This window comes from Mauremys mutica, chromosome 1 (assembly GCF_020497125.1).
Source record: "Mauremys mutica isolate MM-2020 ecotype Southern chromosome 1, ASM2049712v1, whole genome shotgun sequence".
NCBI lineage: Eukaryota > Metazoa > Chordata > Testudines > Geoemydidae > Mauremys > Mauremys mutica.
The window spans coordinates 15,709,507-15,730,009 of NC_059072.1; the positions used below are offsets into that span (position 1 = coordinate 15,709,507).

General features: G+C 43.1%; 1 protein-coding gene across 2 annotated transcripts in view; it reads left to right on the forward strand.

Moving 5' to 3' along the window:
* Positions 1-4,882: 4,882 nt before the first annotated feature.
* Positions 4,883-20,503, forward strand: part of CAMK1D (calcium/calmodulin dependent protein kinase ID) — a 362,522-nt gene continuing 346,901 nt past the window's right edge. For both annotated transcript variants that reach the window (XM_045030977.1, XR_006582309.1), the window contains exon 1: positions 4,883-5,195. In XM_045030977.1, coding sequence (XP_044886912.1) covers positions 5,104-5,195 — 92 coding nt within the window. In that variant the 5' untranslated portion in view covers positions 4,883-5,103. The remainder of the gene's footprint in view (positions 5,196-20,503) is intronic.

Consider the following 20,503-nt stretch of genomic DNA (forward strand, 5'->3'; position numbering starts at 1 on the left):
GCCAGCATCAATAGATTCGCTCCTCTTAGCAGGGTAGTAAGGCCTAGTAGCCCCAATCAGTACATTCACCCCTGGGAAGACAGGGCAGTAAGGCCTAGCAGCCCAAGTCCATAGGTTTGCCCTTCCCAGCAGGGCAGTAAGGCCTGATGGCCAAAGGCAGTCAGGGAGGGGGCCACCATGCACAAGGAAGGAGTGGAAGCCCTGGTAGGTGGGGGTCCAGGCCCTCCCTCTCCACTGGACTCCAGCCCAGGGTCCTTGTAGTGTCAGGTGCATGTGCCACTGAGTCATGGGGGGGGTGTTCTAACTGGGGGGTAGGGATAGCTCAGTGGTTTGAGCATTGGCTGGCTAAACCCAGGGTTGTGAGTTCAATCCTTGAGGGAGCCACTTAGGGAGCTGGGGCAAAATCAGTACTTGGTCCTGCTAGTGAAGGCACAGGGCTGGACTCACTGACCCTTCAGGGTCCCTTCCAGTTCTATGAGATAGGTCTATCTCCATATATTATTTTATTTTTATTATAATAAACCCATTGACTCACAACACCGGTTCGCTAACCAGGCCACTATCTAATTCCCCTGGGCTGCTTCCTACCATAGTTCCCATTGCTGCAGTCTGGCACCTCTGCTTTATCCAGGTTCCCCTGTTTGCGCTGTTCCCTGCAACTCCAGACGCAGCAAGGTACCTTTGTATCTGCTTGGGTTACAGTGTCTCTGGCCTCCACGGCCTTGGGCTTCGGCTGATCCTTGGCTGGAGCCAACAGAGCACATCTTTCCTCCCCAGCAATCAGTCCCAACTGAGCTGAGCTGCTCCCTTTTATACCAGTGCACTTGGAGCATGCCCAGTAGAGTAAAGGGGGTGTGGCTTCCTCAACCCACAATGTAGGATTAACCTTTCACTGTCCAGTGCGGGGCGAGTGTGCCCTGCCACAGCAACATAAGCCCCTTCCAATCATTAAAGCAGAATAAGCTCCAAACTTTTATAATATTTTTGTCCCCAACTTGTGTGTTTTGGGACTCAGGTTTTAGCAGTTTATGTTGAGCTAGGGCCTCAGATCATCTTAAAGGACTTAAAGTGATCGAAGGCTTTAGACTGATTTACGATGCTGTAAGGACTTCGATCATTTTAACCTGCAAAAATGGAATAAAAATACAATTTGGGTTAGTAGGCAACATGGGACTTGAAGGATGAGTTAAGGGGTCCCATCTGAGGACTCTGAACCAGTTTAGAAAAGTGCACCTTTAAAATGCTGCACATACCTGTCCAAATAAAAATTGAAGAAAAACCCTCTAAAACATTTGCCCAAAAAAACCCCCAAACCCCAATTTTTTCCCCCTGTAAGGTTGTAGCTAGAGAATGCTTGATAGAATGGTGTGGTATACAGGTTTTATTGGCACTCATTTAGGATGACCAAATACACCATTAAGACTCCATAACCTAATATCTATTATAGGCAGGGCTGCAATAAAAATAGTTCGTGATCATGTAATCAAAGACTGTATCATAATATACACACTAAGAGGGGCCGAATTAAGGTTGCACAGGTATTTCTTAACATTTGAGGGCTTGATTTTGCAACCTTAATAAAGTTATTTTAATGTACTTTTTGTGTATAATTACATGTAATATAGTTATATATAGCCATTCTACCCCAGCATGTATTGTTATATACTTTCACCTTAGGGTAAGATTTTTCATTTTTTAAAATATACTACAACATCTCTCTTGGATCATGTCAATCAAATAGGATTACAGTCACTCTGATTTCACCCTGACAAGATAGACTGTAATGACTGTGAAAGAGCTGATATGGTTTATTGTGTCGATGATTCTTGGCTTACGGGAGTGTCTGATGTACTTAAAACCGTAAAGGCTATTGAGGATTCCTACCTTACTAGTTATTTCAAATATGCGTTATACTAGTGCACAAAAAAGTATATTATATTAGCATGATAAGAGTGTGAGTTAAATTTCCAAAAGAAAACTTGGAGTAATAGGCTGACACCCTACTTTTAACTCACACAGTTTTGGGTGCCTAGAAATTGCAGCATGCACAATACTAGCTAAAATTGTGGATAGCATGAGTTTCTGTTGCATTGCCTAGGGATAGAGACGTGTGAAAATCTCTCAGCCTGATCATACTCAAATGTAGAACATGATGTGCAAAAAAGGGACATCATAAATAATAGTGATGGAAGCTTATGTTATGCTAGCCCTCAAATAGAAGTTATAAACTTGAGGCAGATTTTATTGGTGAGATTCTTTAGCCTGTGTTGTGCAAGAGGTCAGACTAGATGACCATAATAATTCCTATGATTCTATGACTCTATTGATTCTTATGATGATGATATGAACATAAGAACTGCCACATCCTTACCCCTTGAGCGAAAGGAGAACTTTTAATACTGTAAGGCCTATGACACACAGTTAAGCAGATCTTATTCTATCCAGTAGAGGGATAGAATCTATCCAGTATTACACACGCAAACTAGCCAGTTTATTACCATATTGTGTTGTGAGACTGTAATCTAGATTGATGTAATTTGAAATAACTGTTGGTATACTACCTCTCATGGTTGTGCCCCATTATGAAGTGCATCTCAGTTCTGACCCAAATGAATCCACTGCTGCCCTCCAAATCCTGGTGTTATCTCACTGTCGATATTTGTAAATTATTGACATTGTTTTCCAATCTTGAAATTAAGATTATAAAAAAATTTACACATGTTAAAGAATCTCACAGCATTTTGAGCTTTACCCCTCTTACTATTTTCCACTTTGAAAGTGAACTTTGTCACTTACTATATTAAAACAGGCAAGTATCATACATGTGGTTGGTGGAGGGTAGAGGACAAGGGTAGTATTTACATGAGGCAGTCACGGGATTGGCAATACGGGCTACAGTGATTTTTACCCCTAAATTGCTGGCTAAAATCCAGCCCATGTATGTCATAATTAATAATACTTTGCATCTAATTAGTAGTATTGTAGTAATTAATAATATTTTTCACTTACATAATGCTTTTCATGTGAAAATGTCAACATGCCTTTTAAGTATGGGTAAATATTGTTGGCCAGATATTTAAGATCAGGTGCCTGAAGTTAGACACTTAAATCCATATTTAGGTTCCTAAATTAGGTGCCAGATTTTGGGCCGGATCCAAAACCCACAGAAGGCAAGAGGACTACCCCCAGCTACTAGACGCTTCTGAAAGTGAGGTCACTGATTTAGGTGTTGAATTGACACACCCGCTTTTGAAAACACTGGCCTATTTACTTCCATCTTACTAGTGGGGAAACTGAGTCACAGAGAAGTTAACTATTTGAACCTGGTTTCTCACTAAGCCAGTGGAAGATATGAATCTAGAATCCATGTCTCCTGACTGTCAGCTGCATGATCTATCCCAGCACCCACCGGCAATGCCTCCCTTGAGTTGAAGGTTTTTGGTGGCCTATGTAAAGACACTCAGGGAGGGTTGAGTTTTAGAGCAGAAAGATGATTTTTGCTGCTAAAGCACTGGACTGAGACTCAGATTAGGCTTATTGTGTGACCTTGGGTAACTCAGTAATGTCCCTCTGTGCCTCATTTTCTCATCTGCAAAATGGGGATAGTCACCCTGCTTTTGTCTCTCTTGTCTAGACTGGAAGTTCTTTGGGCCATGGGTTTTTTCCTGCTGTGCTTGTACAATGCACCCTCTGCCCCCCATCTGGGCGCTACAGCAATGCAAAGACCGACAATGGTCCAGTGGACAGGTGTCCATCTGGACCCTTTGTTTGACAGTCCCTTAGCAAAGAGGCCTTGGAGCTGCCTGGGCCAATCAGAAAAATGGGGTGGGTGGAGGGTCTTGGGCAGCTCTAGCGCAGCCTGCAGCGGAAAACTCCTGGCACGTCCAGTCAAATCAAGCGCTCGACCCCCCAGCTCGCTGCCCCTCCCAGGCCGGGCTCGCCGGCCCTCTGCAGAGTCCCTGTCGCATTCCTGCCCTTGCTGCACTCACCCCTGCGCCTGCCAGGAGCTGCGGGGGCGGGCGGCTCCCCCCTGCAGGGCTCGGGGCTCCCGCGCGCGCCTGGCAGAGGGAGGGAGGGAGGCGGCCCCCCCACTCCAGGCTGGCTGGGCTCCCTGTGTAGGGGGGGGGGTTTGACGTGCGCGGTTTTGGTGCAATGCGAATTATCGCCAGTCACTCAGTCAGGAGGGGCGCTGACAGGCGGCGCGGCCGCAGGAGAGGCTGGAGCTGTGGGGCCGGAGGGGGGGGGGGCGCTGTTTTCCCCTCCGCCTCCCATTGCCATAACAACCAACCGCCGCCACGGTGCCGGCGCCGTGAAACCCCCATGGCCGGCAGCGGCAGCAGCCCGAGACAAGAGCGGGGAACCTGGCGCGCTCCGCTCGCCGGCCGCTCCGTGGCTCGCGCGCACTAGCGAGGCTCGCCTGGCGCGCACTAAACCCCGCTTGAGTCCCCTGCGAGAAAACTAACCCGGGCTGGGGGGGGGGCTGCACTCTTGGAGAGAGAAAAGGACTCGGGGCTTTGCTTGGGGGCGGCAAAAGTAACTCAAGCAGCAGCTTCCAAGTGTCCTCTGCTCCCCGCAGCCGGGCTGCTGCTGCTGCTGAGTTTGGCTGGAAACCCCCTGGGGGGGGGCTGCAAACTGACCTGGGGGGGGGGGGGGATAAAACCCGCCAAGGAAATCCCCCTTGAAGGCAGCAGCACCAATCGGTGAGGGGAGGGGGGAAGGCGAGGGACGGAAAGGGACGAGAGGAAAGAAGGAAGGAGGGAAAAAGCGAGGGAGGAAACAAGGAAAGGGAGGGGGGAAGCGAGAGGGGAGGAAAAATTAAAAAAGAGGGGACGGGAGAGAGGAGGGAAGGAAGAAGCCAGGAGAGGAGCGGGGGACGCAGGGTCCGCCGGAGCCAGGAGGAAACACGCCGCCGCGAGCAGGAAGTCTGAGTGGGAGCGCGGCAGCAAGAAGAGAGGGGGACAGAGGAAGCGGCGGCAGCGGCGGCAGAAGAGAAAGCAAAAGCTCCCGGTGCCGCCGGCTGCTCCATCGTCCGCCTGCCTGCGCTGGACTCGGCATCTCCGGCTCCTGCCCGGGCGGGAGAGCTGCGCCGCCGCCGCTGCTGCCATGGCCCGGGAGAACGGGGAGGGCAGCGCCTCCTGGAAGAAGCCAGCCGAGGACATCAAGAAGATCTTCGAGTTCAAGGAGACCCTGGGAACGTAAGTGATGATCGGGCCGGGATGCGGCCGCCCAGCCGGTCCGGCTGCTGGGGCTGGGGGGTGATGGGAGCCGGACCCACCGTCCCGCTCCGCTGGCGGGGCCGGGCTGGCTGGCTCCTGCCCCTCCATCCCCGTCAGTCGTGTGTGTGTGTGTGTGTGTGTGTGAGTTGCACACAGATGGGGTGTGTGTTAGAGGGTGTTTAATCTGAGAGAGTGTGTGTGTGCCTGGGGTCCGTGTGCCAGCCTGCACCCGAGGCTGTGTTTGGTGGGGTGCGATTGTGTGTACCGGCCAAAGCGTGTCTCTTGCTGCGTGTTTGAGTGTGTCGTGTTGTGTGTGTGTCCGTCCGGGATGCACCGGTGTTGGCTTGTTTCTTGTTTCTGTCGTGTGTGTGTGTGTTTGAGAAGGTTTGTGTTTGTGTGTTTTGAGGAGGTTCGTGGTGTGTGTGTATGCATTTGAGTGTGTGTGTGTGTGTCCGGATGCCTTTGTGTTGGTGTGTGTCTGTCTCATGAATGTGTGTTTGAGAAGGTTTGTGTTTGTGTGGATTGAGTATGTAAGTGTGTGTTTGTGTTTCTATGCATTTGAAGGCTTGCTGATTTGTGATTGTGTCATTTTCGTGTGTGTGGTGTTTCATATATATTTGAAAATGTGTTAGAATTAGTGTGTGTGTGCGCGCGCGCTGGTATATGCCTTGATATGTATTAGTACAGATATAAGACTATGTGTGCATATATTGGTGGCTAGATGTGTTTTAGTAAGTGTGTGAGTGTACCTGTGTGTTTGGTTTGTGTTACTGTGAGCGCCTGTGCATATGTGCTATTCCATCCAGCACTTTGCTGGTCACTAAAGCATCCAAAAGACAGCCCCGCTTGTATACAGTATCTCATTCTTTTTTCTTTTTCTTTTTTCCATTGGGTGTGTAGCAAGAACTAGGTTGAATCAGTAATAGAAATAACAATATATTTGTATACAGAGAAAATGGTTGTATATCTAATATTGACCCCCCCGCACCCCACCCGTCGACTCACTTTCTGGTCAACTCACCCCAGTATTCAGACTATTATGCTTGTTTTATCAAAAATATTAATAGACATGTAATTTAAAATATACATAGGCTGAGAAAGAGAGAGAGATTGGGCAATGGTAAGGATAGTCTAACTTTCATGCTTTCTGCTAAAGCTGATGTCAGAGTCTCTTAGTAGAAAAAACATCAGAAATAATAAGAGTGGGTTGGATGTGTTTCATCTAGTAGGTTACCATAGTTTAACTGTTGTTGCTGGTTTCACTGTTTTGTTTTATGTTGTGTCTGTTCATAAAGATTAGTAAAATGTTAGACTTTTTGAAGGTTCAGAATAAACATGTACAGATGGTTAAAAAAAAAGGGAACAGGATGTAGTAAAATACTTTTCACTTCAGCAAGGAGGCGTGTGTATTTGTTTTAAAACAAGTTTTTTTAAAAGACATTGTGGATGTGGATGGCCATGAGTTCTAGGAGAGGTTAGCATATGGACTGCTTGTATTTGTTGACCGTATGCTTCTATAGCATCTGTCTCAGTCACATTCTGCGTGTCCCTGGCAGCTGTATTTTGAGCAGCTTTACACGCAACTTTAGAATGACTATAAGTGATATTAATTCTAGGTTGTACTTTACATACTGAGCACTGTATGTGCTACTTACAAAATACAGTTTTAGACTAGACTAACATAGTATTTCAACTTCTTTCTGCTTCCAAAGGAGGGCTCTCTGTAAACATTAGTATATTTTTGATTCACTAACTCACTGATTTCCTTGTGAACAAACTGTGAGTAAGAATCAGACTAGACATTTAATGTTGAACTAGGTCATGCATCTGGATTATAATAAGTAGAGTAGACGTAATATTTAGTAAAATGCATAGTTTAGTTAATCAAACTAATGTTCTACAGCTCTTTCAAGATGCAAAGCACAGTATAAGTGCTAAATGTTGTTATTATTTTAGTTTATTCTCATCCTCTTTGTCTAGCTCTTGTACTGACATCATTTGGTGTAATAAGAAACATGTCCTTACTTGTCATCTTAGGTATGTAATTCTTTGCCTGCACTAAAGAGTGTTGGAAAAAGTAAAATCATAACATGAAGAGATTAATTAAAGCTGCAAGTCTGTTCCCTGTGGTTTCCACTATAAATAGGCTTGGCATAATTCAATTTTTTTTTTTAATGGATAATATCAATATTTATTTTAAAGCATTTTTTATTTGCATGTAATTAAATTTTCATAGTTGTGGGAATTATGGGAGGATCAGACAATAGGAGTCACAGATAATTGTTATTTAATGTAGATGTTGAGATTAAAAAGTTAAAGTTTTATAACCATTAAAACACAAATTGTCAACATCACATGTCAAAATGTGCAAGGTAAATTTAAATCAAATTCTAATACATTCTCTTTGCTTATTTGTAAATTTTTATTATTATCAATGGAAATATTTTTGTTGGTCTGTGTGTATGATGAAATCAACATTTACTGACATCTACTGATTAAAAATCGAATCCTTCCAAGCCTAATTATAAACCTCTGTCACCACAGAAAATTGTCTGTGAAGTTGTCTCCACATTGTATGAGCTGTGCCGCCGAAAACTTCCTACATATGGGGCTGATCGATCATGTCTCCATTGAAATCAGTGGAAGCACATTAGAGCCCCAAGGTGGCTATGTGCAGTTTATCCAATGGTTCAATTATGCTGGTGTTACTGTTGCCATTGAAATTAATTAAATATAGCCACTGAGTAGTTTGTGCCCTTAAAGATTATTTGTTAATGTCACAATTTGCAAGCTCAGGCTACAGGATTTTATTTAACTATAGTTGTAAGCAGTGAAGTTTTTAGATGTGACTTAGTTTAATAGTCAAACTGCAAAGTTTCGCAAAAAAAAAGGCAAATTAAATTAGAAATAATTAACATATTATGGAAGCCAGATCAAAGGCAAAGGGAGCTGGCATAAGGAAAGTAGGACCGGCCCTATTATGACAATTATAAATATTTTTACATTTAAAACCCAATATTTGTGAATCAGTTCCTTTACCACTCCTGGAGAGAGCATGGCCTAGTAGCAGTGTGCAGGCCTGTTAATCAGGAAATCTGAGTTCTAATTTTGTTTCTGCCACAGACTTTCAAAGGTGCCGAGCACCTGCCAATCTCATTGATTTAAATGGAACTTGACAGTGCTCAGATCTTCTGACAAATTAGACCATTTGCTGTTCAACTCACAAAGCCCAGATCCTCAAAGGCTCCTAGTTTCCTTGAAATCAATGGAAGATCGGAACCTAAATAACTTCGAGGGTCGGGGTCCAAGGCCCCGAAGGCCCTTCCATTAAAATCTGTGGACAGGCTCTCAGTGTTTTAATTGGGAGTTATCTCAGGCCGTGAGGTTCAAGTGATCAAGTCCTTTATAACATGATTTACAAACAAAGCTGAAGCCTGATTTGGTCCCTTCTATAATATAATGCTGAACCATGTTAGAAATGACATATGTAAGCTAATTCCACAATATAATAGATTTTTTATAGTGTAGATGGGACTTTAATTTCCGTGACTCAGTTTTCCCCATCTGTAAAACTTGTATAATAATACTTATTTACCTCGGAGGTGAAAAACTTTGAGGCCCTCAGATGAAAGGTCCTAGATGAAGGTGCATATATTTTGTACTTCTCTGTCATCTTTTACCTAAGGATGTCAAAGTGCTAAAAGCACCTATAACACAAGAGCAGCCGTTTTTCTGTGTTCTCAGGATCTCTCTAGGTGGCTGTGATGAAATAATCTGTGGTAAGGAAATCACAGAACCCCCAAATCAGGACAGAAAGTGAAAGAAAAACTGTTTTTCAGATATAATACAGTAGCAGGGGATACATAGGGAACTGCCTCCTGTTGGAATGCTGAAGTCTTGGTCATTTGCCGTCAGTGAATGCTCTTGTGCAGTGGTGTTTTCTTAAGGAGTTGGCTGTAGTATGAAACTGGTTTGGATCATACAATTTTGCAAAAGTTTTTCCCCTGGTGCTGGTAGCAGTGTGAAATTGACTAAAGTCACAAACATTAGCCCTGGTCAATTTCACACTAGGGCTCGGCCTACAGGGAAAAAGCTTCTGTTCAATAGCAAAATCCCAGTAAATCTCTGCTCCTTGGGAGTCCTGAAAGTAGAGGAGACCAGGAAAGGACATAAGGGGACAAATATAAAGAGACAGAGATAAAAGAGTGAGGTGTGAGAGAGAAAGATGTAAACAGAGAAGAAAAAAGGGGAAGGAGACAGAAATGGAGATGAAGAGGGCAGAAAAGAAAGACCAAAGCGGAAACTGCTTAGAAAGGAGAAGTGAGAAGATGAAGACATCGGAAGGAAGGAAAGCGAGAATGAGAGAATACTGTTGAAAAATCTCTCTGAGAGCCTAGCACTCAAGCAAAATTCCCATTGACTTCAGGAATTGCGTTCTTTTGTTTTGTATTGACATCACTTTGCACTGGAAATTATGGTCCTGATTTATTCATGAGTTACTCCAGTTTCACCCCATCCAATGGTGTATAAATAGAATAACATGGTGGTAAACCAGACTCTATGTAAGTAAGTCTGATAGTGCCTTTGTTGCCTTTATCCCCATTTTTGAAGTTGTTCGTGTTCACTCCTGAATATTGTGTTGGGACAAATAACTAAGAGTCCAGTTAAAGAGGAAAGTCAATGCAGAAGGAAATATATTTCCCCTAAAACCAAACAAAAACATAGTGATAAATACTGGCCCAGTTCCGCAGCTGATGCACATTGTCATGGTTCCATTAAAGTCAGTACAGCAACATCAATTTACATTAGCTGAGGAGCTGGCCCACTGTTTATCTTTACAAAGTCCAACAAATTCACCTGTTGTAGCTCTAGACAATCAATTCACCCACTTGGACAGGTGGAAAACTGCATCGACTTGCCACTGGGAGATGTAAAGTTTCACAACAGTAATGGAATCTGTTAAGAAAATAGATAATCATTTAAATACCGTTCTCTCTGTAAGCCCTTGACATTTTAAAGCCACATCAGTGTCATTTTTAAAGCTGATAATGTGACATTCCAAGAGATCATGAGATGCAGAATGCTGTCTATGCATTAGGTTAAGAACATAAGAATGGCCCTAGTGGGTCAGACCAAAGGTCCATCTAGCTCAGTATCCTGTCTTCTGACAGTGGCCAATGCCAAGTGCTCCAGAGGGAATGAACAGAGGTTGGGAAGGGGAGAAAGCCTTAGGTTGGTCAGCTGGTCTGTTTAATCTAATCATCCTGCATTTCTAAAGCATCTATCACTGTAGAATTTAGGCTCTGTTTACATTACAGTTATAGCTCTGTTGGGGCCATCATTTTGCATGTTTAGAAGGGAGCAAACGCTGTTATATCTATGTTATGGGACTGTTGCTCTTGTTCTGAACAGATAGGGGTGGAATGTCATTCCCTTAATTTGGTAGTAAAGAGATATGGCCCTATTTGCACAGACAACCCCAAATTATGTTATAACAACTCAGTTGTTGTGTATGGCCACAAATGAACTGTAACTGTGTCCCAACCTGGTTGTAAAGTGCAGTGTAGAAGGAACCCAGAGGTGGTTGCACTGTCTGAGGGCCTTTCTGTTCAAGTCCTGTGTCCTCACTCTTCCTTCCATATTCAGACACTCACCGTGACATTACTTTTCGCTCCCCTCCCATACACTCATTTGCACTCTGTCACACATTCACTCAAAGACTGTCCCACAAGCACTCTCCTCTCACACCCCGTCTCTGTCTCTCACACCCAGACTAAAGGCTCTTCTTGCATACATGCACACTCTCACGTATGCTGTGTCTCAATCACACAATCTCACCTATGCACATATATTTTTCAACATACACTGACTCACCCACACACTCCTCATGCTCACAGAGGCTGTCTCTAACCACTAACTCACTCCTTTGCTTGCGGGTGACTGGCTGGGTCTCATACCAAGATGCTATTAGTAGAGGTGGATAAACCTCCTCCCTTGTAAAAACAATGAGGAGTCCTCCTCTCTTGTGCAAGCAGCCACCCAGCCTCCTCCTCCTCCACCTGATGCAGGAAGATATCCACCTTATGTGTTAGCGTTGAGGATACCTCTTTGTGGATGGTGCCATGTGCATTTGGGTGGTAGTGCAGGTAGGAGGGGCTGATAGGTGGGTTCAGGTAAATGGGTGGTACTGACTCTCACTGATCAGAAAACTTTCTTTCTGATGGCCTAAGATAAGAAAAGTTTGCACTTCTTGAAAGCATTTGTATTCTCGCTGTCAGGATGAATCATGAAACATGAAACCTTTAATTGTGGGTGCCACCTAAATTATTAAATAGTTTTCACTCCAGTTATTGTAATTTAATTATGTGAAACTTCAATAGCGTCTCGAAACTTAAAGAAAAAATTGATATTTGCCCTTCATCTGGTTCCCTATCCCTGAAAAGACTGAGGGGCTGTTTGAATTTGTCATAGGGCAATTGGCCCCTTTAAGAGGGAAGGGGGTGTCCAGTGCACCTGTGACTGATTATGTGCTGTCCATTTGGGCATAAGGGAAGGCATCTGGGCCTTATAAAGAGGGAAACAGGATGAGGAAGCTGGGGATGGTGGTGGGGAGTGAGAGCTATTGCTGTTGCTGAAAGGGTTCAGGAAGGAAGCAGTTTGGGAAGAGAGTTCAATGGCTCAGAGTCCAGAAGCACCGCAACCCCCTGACTACAAAGGGATGAAATGGATGTGCCCAGGTGAGCTAAGGGGAGAGACTGAGCAGAGCCTGGGAAATTGTGCCTGGTAGAGAGGATTGCAGTTGTAGGCAAGAGACTTCCAGGAGGAGGGATGTGCCCAGGAGGAGACTGGGGCAGAAGAGGTGGAAGAGAGTTAATAAACCAGTCCTCAATAACGGGGTTTGTTATTGGACATACACCTCTTTGGATTATTCCTGGGAACCTGTGAAAGGGAAATAAGAGGCAGGATGCTGCACAGCCATGCTTGGCCAGCAGGGGGCACTACACAACAGGCATGCCCATTGACAGAGTTCCATTCTGCTGCTGACATCACAAGCGGTTCTTGTACACATGTTATGACCCTCCAGTGGAGTTAAATGGAGAAAATACTGAGGTTTATCATCTGGTTTTCTCAGTTTGATATTCTCTCTGCTTAACTGCGTTAAGAGGACATACATGAGTACCAAGGTATTGTACTTTCACATGGATAAACTACGGCGTGCTACAGCATTGTTGACTCTAACAGAGAAAAGCATAATAAGCACCAATGGCTGGAAGTTAAAGCCAGGCAAATTCAAATTAGAAATAAGCCCCCCTTCCCTCCCTTTTTTTAAACAGTGATGGTGATTAACCATTGGAACAAGCTTTGAAGGGAAGTGGTGGGCTCTCCATCTCTTGAAGTCTTTAAATCAAGACTGTATAATAAGATTTCTGTAAGATATGCTTTAGTCAAAGCCAAGTTATTGGGCTCAATACAGGAATAACTGGATGGAATTTTATGGCCAGTATTATGCCAGGGGTCAGACTAGATGATTTAATGGTCTCTTCTGGCCTTAAACCCTATGGATCATTGTGCCATTGGAGCACCTGGGTACAGGAGTTGGTTGTGATGTCACAACAGCATGGGACATACAATAACTTCTCTGGCTTCTCTGAGTGGAGGACTCAAAGCTGAGGTCCAATACTAACATTTCTTTACATTTTGTGAAACTGCTGAGAAGTTTAATGGACACTGTTAGCATCCAGGATCAATAAAAATAATGGGAAGAATAAGTTAAGGTGATATTCATGTTTTTCAAGTCAGGTCATTCTGATTGCTGTCTTGCAGCCTGACTTTAGAAACCAGTATTTACTAGAGTTAGAAACGATGAGTTCCTGCAATTTGCAAAGTGGATTTTAGGCTCTTAGATAGTATAGAACATTGGGTCTAGTGTTAATGGTAATAGGGAATTGAAATGGGAGGGGAAAAAGGCAAGATGGTGATCAGAATTAAGGTCTGATAACTAGTGAATCAAAAAGGCTAGAGACAAAAAACTGCTATCCATTGACTGAAAGAGGGAATTCTTCCCAGCTCTGCAGTGATTTATAGCAGGGGTCGGCAACCTCTGGCATGCGGCTCGCCAGAGTAAGCACCCTGGCGGGCCGGGCCAGTTTGTTTACCTGCCGCGTCCTTATCCTCCCACTGGTCGCGGTTCACCGTCCCAGGCCAATGCAGGAGGCGGGAAGCCACGGCCAGCACATCCCTCGGCCCGCGGCGCTTCCCGCCACCCCTGGCGAGCCACATGACAGAGGTTGCTGACCCCTGATTTATAGCATTACTTTCTAGTCATGATGCTTCATGAAGATACCAGATTTTAAAGTGGCCACTGATCCTCTAAACCAGGCAAAACTACTGCCCAGGTACCACAGAGGTCAGATTGCCGTAAGCCTCCTAAACATCCAGGGCAGGTCTGAAAATATTGTTTAATCGAAGATCTTCAAGAAGGCAGATTGTTGGGGGATAGCCAGTTCACATACAGTACATCTTCCCTGGTATGCACCAATTTACTTTACAAACATTATTTTCCACTACTTCCCTTTCAGCTCCTCCTCCGTCATCTAGCACCACCCTCCTTTCTCTTTCCACAGCTTGTCTTTCTATATCCTCCGTCATTGCAGTAGCTGAGCGCCTCCGAACCATTCATGTACTTATCCTCCCAACTTCCCTGTGACATAGAGAAGTACTGTCATTCCCATTATACAATGGTGTGTGTGTGGGGGGGGGAAGGAGATGGTTAGAGCAGCAATTCAGCATTCATATGGATTAATAGTAAGCACTTTGGGGCTTTTTGTTCTGTACTTGTACAGTGCCTAGCACAGCAGGCTCCTGGGCCATGAGTGGGGCTCCTAGGCGCTACTGTAATACAAATCATTAATAATAATTCATCAATCTGCAATTCATCAATCTGGCACCTGGTACACCAGAGCAAAGTGAGTATAAAATACTGCCATTCTTCAGTAGTGTTCTGCACAGATATAAATGGCTACATGAGGTGTGCGGCAACAGTTCCAGGGACACTAAGGCCTGGTCTATACTAGGAAATGAGGTTGGTATAACTACATTGCTGAGAGGTATGAAAAATCCCAACCCCTGGTGTAGACAGGACTAGGTTGATGGGAGAATTCTATTGACTTAGCTATTGTCTCGTGGGGAGGTGGAGTACCTACGCTGATGGGAGAACCCCTCCTGTTGGAATAAGTAGTATCTTCCCTGAAGCCCTACAGTGTTTTAAGTGTAGACAAGCCCTAACTCGGGTAAGGTTATACAGGAAATCTGTGGTAGAGCATGGAGCTCATCCTGGGTTTCCGAAGTTCTGCATTGGTGCCTTAACCACGAGACTATCCTTTCTCTCTTCATCTCATTGCTGTTCGTGTGAAATCCTTCTTCTCTACATCTCTTGCCATCTGGAGCAGCCTGCCTGCCTCCTTCACCATCCACCTCTTTTCAGATATCAGCTGAAAAAAAATTTCTTTTCTCTCTCTGCTGCTCACTTCGAATACTTTCTTATTCCCTACACTGTGTAATTTACATGTTGCTACATGCCGAATATGGTTTTGAATGATTTTTTATTTACACCTGTAGAGCATCAAAGGATACAGTCTATATCAAAGTTGCACTGTTTTGGTTTGTATGATAATAATGAAAGCTTATAATAAGGTTCTCAATGTATTGCCAGTAATGGCATTCACTTAACTGGTGAATCACAGTTTACACTCATGATTATTTAATAGGACCTAATTTTCCAGTCATTTCCAGTAGTATGAAAACAAAGTTGAACTGAAAAGATCTTATTAGTAAGCAGGTTAATGAATCAGATGAGGAATGAAAGAGTTCCTTGGGGCAGGGATCTGGCACTTTATCAGTCTGCAAATAGATTTGAACATCAGTGATGCAGTATAAAATAAAATAATAATAATAATAATTTACATAGCTGCAAACATATTCCTTAATGACAACTCAAATAGCCTAGCTATCAAAATATTTATGTTGTCATCATTTTCCCAAAATCATTATGACTCACAAAATCTATCTATCTAATCCAACACACGTCAGTAGTTATCTGGCTTATCAGTTCCTATAGTTTTCTGTAGATGTGCCAATCACTCTTTTTTTCTTTTTAAAAAAAGGGAACTATAAAAAACAGATTTTTAATGAACTTTCCAAGGCCCCTTTCTGGTGTTTTCACATTTAAATCTTTGTATTGAGTTTTATGCCAGATTTAATCACCAAGCAGCTTGCACAGGTTAAATTAAACTAATATGTATTTTTGTTATTCAAATTTCTTGGCTGAATTGAAAAGCTAATTTGTTTCTTTTTTACAGTAGCTGTGTTGAGAAAAATTTATTGAGATAATGAGACACTTGGATTTGATTTGACAGTAAAACATCTGAGACCCGAGCTTCAGCATTCCTATTGCAAAAGATCAATGATTTCTCTTGCTCTTTATCTTGGTAGTATCAGATATCACATTTAGAAACAACAGTAACTTTGGACAAACAGCCTGTGTAACCAGGGAGAAGAACTAAAATACCCTTTGTTTTTTCAGACGATGGAGGCAGAGTGCATGTGGAGAGGTGATTTTTGGATTAAAAAAGTCAAGTTCTCATAAGGAATCCATTTAATTTTCACATAAATTTCCAATTTAAACAATATAGTTTTAGTCTAATTACACTTTCCAGGAAGAACAAAAGAAAAGGCTCTTTTTAACAGTGCAAATGAACATGGAGAGTTAACACCAGCAGCAATGTGATTAGGAGCCCTGAACAGAGGCCCTTGGAATTGACAGTTAGCCTGCTCTCTCCTTTAATTTTCTAATTTCCTGCCCTGTTCTCTCTCTCTCTCAAAACCCGAGGGCACCCGAAGCAGTGGCTTGATCATCAGAGGTGCAGAGGACTCACAAATCCAAGCCAATGTTAATAGGAGTTATGGATTCTCTGTATCTCTGGAGAAAATTGTTTGTGAGTTTTGGTACCTGGATCTACACATCTTGGTCTTTATTAAACTCTGTTACCTTGATTCTCTGTTTATAAGGCTTGAGCTTGGACCACTGAAGTCAATGGCAGTTATGGCATAGGTGTCTATGAGGGTAGCATCAGACCCTAATATATTTTTCAGCAGTGTTGTGAAAATGAATTCAGGCATGCACATCTTTCTAAGATCTTCAAATGAAGGTTGTTCTGTTAGTGCAAGGCATCATTATTCAAGTGTTAGAATATTACAGAAACATGGTTAACAGAATACCCCATTTAAAATGCCTACCAAGCTATGTTATTCTACCACACAGAAATATGTTTACATTTATGATGCTTGATATATAAGAGTTCTCAGAAAAGGGTGGAGCTTTGGTAGTTCAAAATGCTACAGCACAGTGACCTACCCACACTTGAGAATGATCTCGGTTTTGTTTTTTGTTTTTCTTTTGATTTGAGAGACTAGCAAATGCTGAACATATTGTTTATGTTTGGATCTTGGCCCTGATGAGGGAAATGTAAAGATAACATCACTCTTATTATTATTTGTATTATAGTAAGTGTATACAGCTGTGGACTGTAATAATTTTGGTGTAATTTTGGTTGTTGGGTTTAGTGTATGGGAGCTGGGTGCTGTTGGTGGCCTGTGATATACAGGAGATCAGATGTGATGATCTGGTGGTCCCTTCTGGCCTTGAACTCTATGATAGTCCTCAACATAGGTCAGGGCTCCATTGTGCTAGGCACATAGTAGTATATACAGCACATAGTAAGAGACAATCCCTATGCAGAAGAGCTTGCAGTCTAAATAGGTAACAAAAAGGGTGAGAAACAAGAGTTAGTCAAAGGTCACAAAACATCTTAGTAGCAAAATCAGGGCTAAAACCCAGGTTTCCTGAATCCTAGTTCAGTGCCCCTATAAACTGGACTGTGCTGTCTCTTGAAGGTGAGTTATCACTAGCTTCTTCTAGACATATTTATATGGCTTTCCGGCTGGGACTGTATGTCTAATTAATTTTAATTAGTTAACACTTGTAAAAGACTTTGAAAATACAAAGCACTATCTATGCACTATTGCCATTACTTTATTTTTACCCGTATTACCTAGCTGCTTAAAAATAAAGAGGAATTGTTGAATGATAGAAAGAAAAGAGGGAATAGCATAGTTAGTCTATCTACATGGTCATTATAGGATCATTCACAACAGAATTCCATCCTCCTGGGCTTTGCCCAATCTAGTCTTTTTTCCCACCATTTCCCTGGAAAGACTATTCCATTGTCTAATTGCTCTTGCCATTAGGAATTTTGTCCTATCAGTGTAAATGTTCTTATTTAATTTCAATCCTATACTTCTATTTATACCCCCTTGCCCCACCCTAATAGGTTTCTTTTTTTTCATCTGTGTTTACTTGGGCTAGAAATTATAATAAAGGAAATAACAGGTTTGAAATGGTGAGAGAAAACCTAATAAGAACATAAGAATGGCCATACAGGTCAGACCAATGGTCCATCTAAGCCAGTATCCTGTCTTCCAACAATGACCAAGGACAGATGCTTCAAAGGGAATGAACAGAACAGGGCAATTACTGAGTGATCCATCCCTTGTTGTCCAGTCCTAGTCTCTGGAAGTCAAAGGCTTAGGGACATCCAGAATATGGGGTTGCATCCCTGACCATCTTGGTGATAGCCAATGATAGATCTATCTTCCATGAACTTATCTAATTCTTTTTTGAACCCAGTTATAGTTTGGTCTTCACAACATCCCCTGGCAATGAGTTCCACAGGCTGATTCTGGGTTGTGCGAAGAAGTACTTTCTTGTGCTTATTTTAAACCTGCTGCCTATTAATTTCATTGGGTGACCCCTGGTTCTTCTGTTACATGAAGGGTTAAATAACACTTCCTTATTCACTTTTTCCACACCATTCATGCTTTTATAGACCTCTATAATATGCTGCCTTAGTCATCTCTTTTCCAAGCTAATGTTCACCTTACTGACTTGGGGAGGGCTTGTGACTTTTACTAGGCAAGAATCAGCTCACATGTAGAAAAGAAGCTGGGAATGAGCTGAAGTTTCAGCAGAAAAGAAAAGCTTCTCAAAGGTAAACAGGTGTAAGGTGCTCAGCTACTAGAATGATAAGGGCCATGTAAGAACCTAGATAGATAGAAAACTCTTTGTGCATCACTTTAAGTAAGAGATGTCTGAAGGAAATAGAGTTGTCTGCTGTCATTTACACCAATGTAAATCTGGAGTAATTGTATTGATTTCAGTTGTTCCAGTTTGCTGTAGTTGCTCCAGATTGACACTGAAGTAACTGAGAACAGAAGCTGGCAACAAAAGTACATCAGCCTTGGATTGTTCTATTCGTATTTCTAATGCGGAATTGACATTTGCACTGTCTAATGCAGTGTACTTTTAGCAGAAGCCGTGAGACCATGTTGTTCAGAGAGATGTTATAGACATAAATCCTAGCCTATTAAAAGAGAGACCTAGATAAAAGGCTTTAGAGAGCTTCACAATCAAGGACATTGAATCAACTGTTATAATCGGTCCCTTCACTTCCCATTAAAAAAAAAAATCGAGCAACTTTAATATTCTTTACTGACAGCTCAGATAATTCTTACTCAGACAAGCAAGCAGGTGCATCCCTGACATATTAATAGAGATCATAAACAGAAATAAAACTGAAAATATATTAATATGACAGGTAAGCAAAGTCATGTGGCATTATCTGCAATAGGGGAAAATCAAAAGACAGAGGATGGTCTCTTGGTTAAAGAACAGTACTGGGCTGTAGTCCCATCTATGTCATAGAATATCAGGGTTGGAAGGGACCTCAAGAGGTCATCTAGTCCAACCCCCTGCTCAAAGCAGGACCAATCCCCAGACAGATTTTTGCCCCAGATCCCTAAATGGCTCCCTCAAGGATTGAGCTCACAATGCTCAAACCACTGAGCTATCCCTCCCGCCAATGTCCTAGGTTGCAGATGTACAAAAGTCAATGGGAGATCAGTGCCTAACCTGCTTAGTTTTTTTTGTAAGTCCTACTAGATGCCTATCTGTGTCTTTAGGTGCCTAAATATCACTGTATATCTGGCTCTTAATGCCTCTCTGCTTTTCCCTCCTTGTTTGTGAAGTGGGAATAATAATACTGACTTACCTTACAGGAGTGTTGTGAGATTTAATTAATTAGTAGAGCCCCCCCTGCAACATACTAAAAAAATTCCCGGGACCAATGGGAGGCCTTGGGGCTCCTAGCTTTGGCCACCACATATGTATGTGTTGGGAGGGCACTCAGGGCTCCAGACTTCAGCCACTGGTGGGGCTGAGGCTTCAGCCACGGGGTGAGGGAGGCTCAGGGCTCCAGGTGGGGTGTGAGATCTTGGGGTTTTCCCCCTGTGGGGCACTGGGGCTCAGGGCTTTAGACCGGGGCAGTGCTAGGGCTCAGGGCTCCCCGCGGCTCCACTCCCAGTTTCAGCCCCATGGGGCAGTGGGCTCACAGCTGCAGCCCTGTGGCTCTGTTCCTGGTTTCAGCCCCGCAGGGGTGCTGGGAATCAGGGCCTCGGGGTCCCCTGAAACCAGCTCACAGCCACCCTGGGAGCTGTGGACCCCTGGTTAAGAACTGCTGTACTATAGAAATGCAAAGTTTAAAAAACAAAACAAAGCATGCAGATAAAACCCCAGATGATGAATTTGTTATTCTGCCATAAGGCACAGTTTCTGTGGACAGTGTAATACATACTCTAAGCCTAGTGGCTCTCAACCTTTTTCCACCAAGGACCTGAACACCACCTGGAGTTTCATGTTATGACTCAAATCCCACACACATATGTCTAGTTTGGGGATGGGATGGTGCTGCAGCAACTCTTCTCTTCTTGTGGCTGTTGATGTGGTCCAGTGGTTATGGTAGAACAATGGAAAGTATGACTTTTTAAGTTCTGTTCCTGATTTTGCCATGTGTGAACTGAGGCAACTTTCTGTGTACTTGTATGTTAAATGGATACTGTGATACCAGCCTTATATGTGTGGCTTCATTATTCGGTGCTGGAAAATATGCAGAGATCTTTGGATGAAAGAAGCTGTATAAATGTGTTGTGGTGTTATTATATAGTTCATATTTCTGTGGTGATGTCAAATTCAAGAGAATACTAGGTCAGATTCAAGTGAAGTCATGCCCATGTACACCATAGCTGAATTTGGCTGGTTGTTTTTAATGATGGGTCAAAACCAAAACTCAGCATGTGAATACCCCCAGACATGGATTAAAATTTGCCTCTGGATT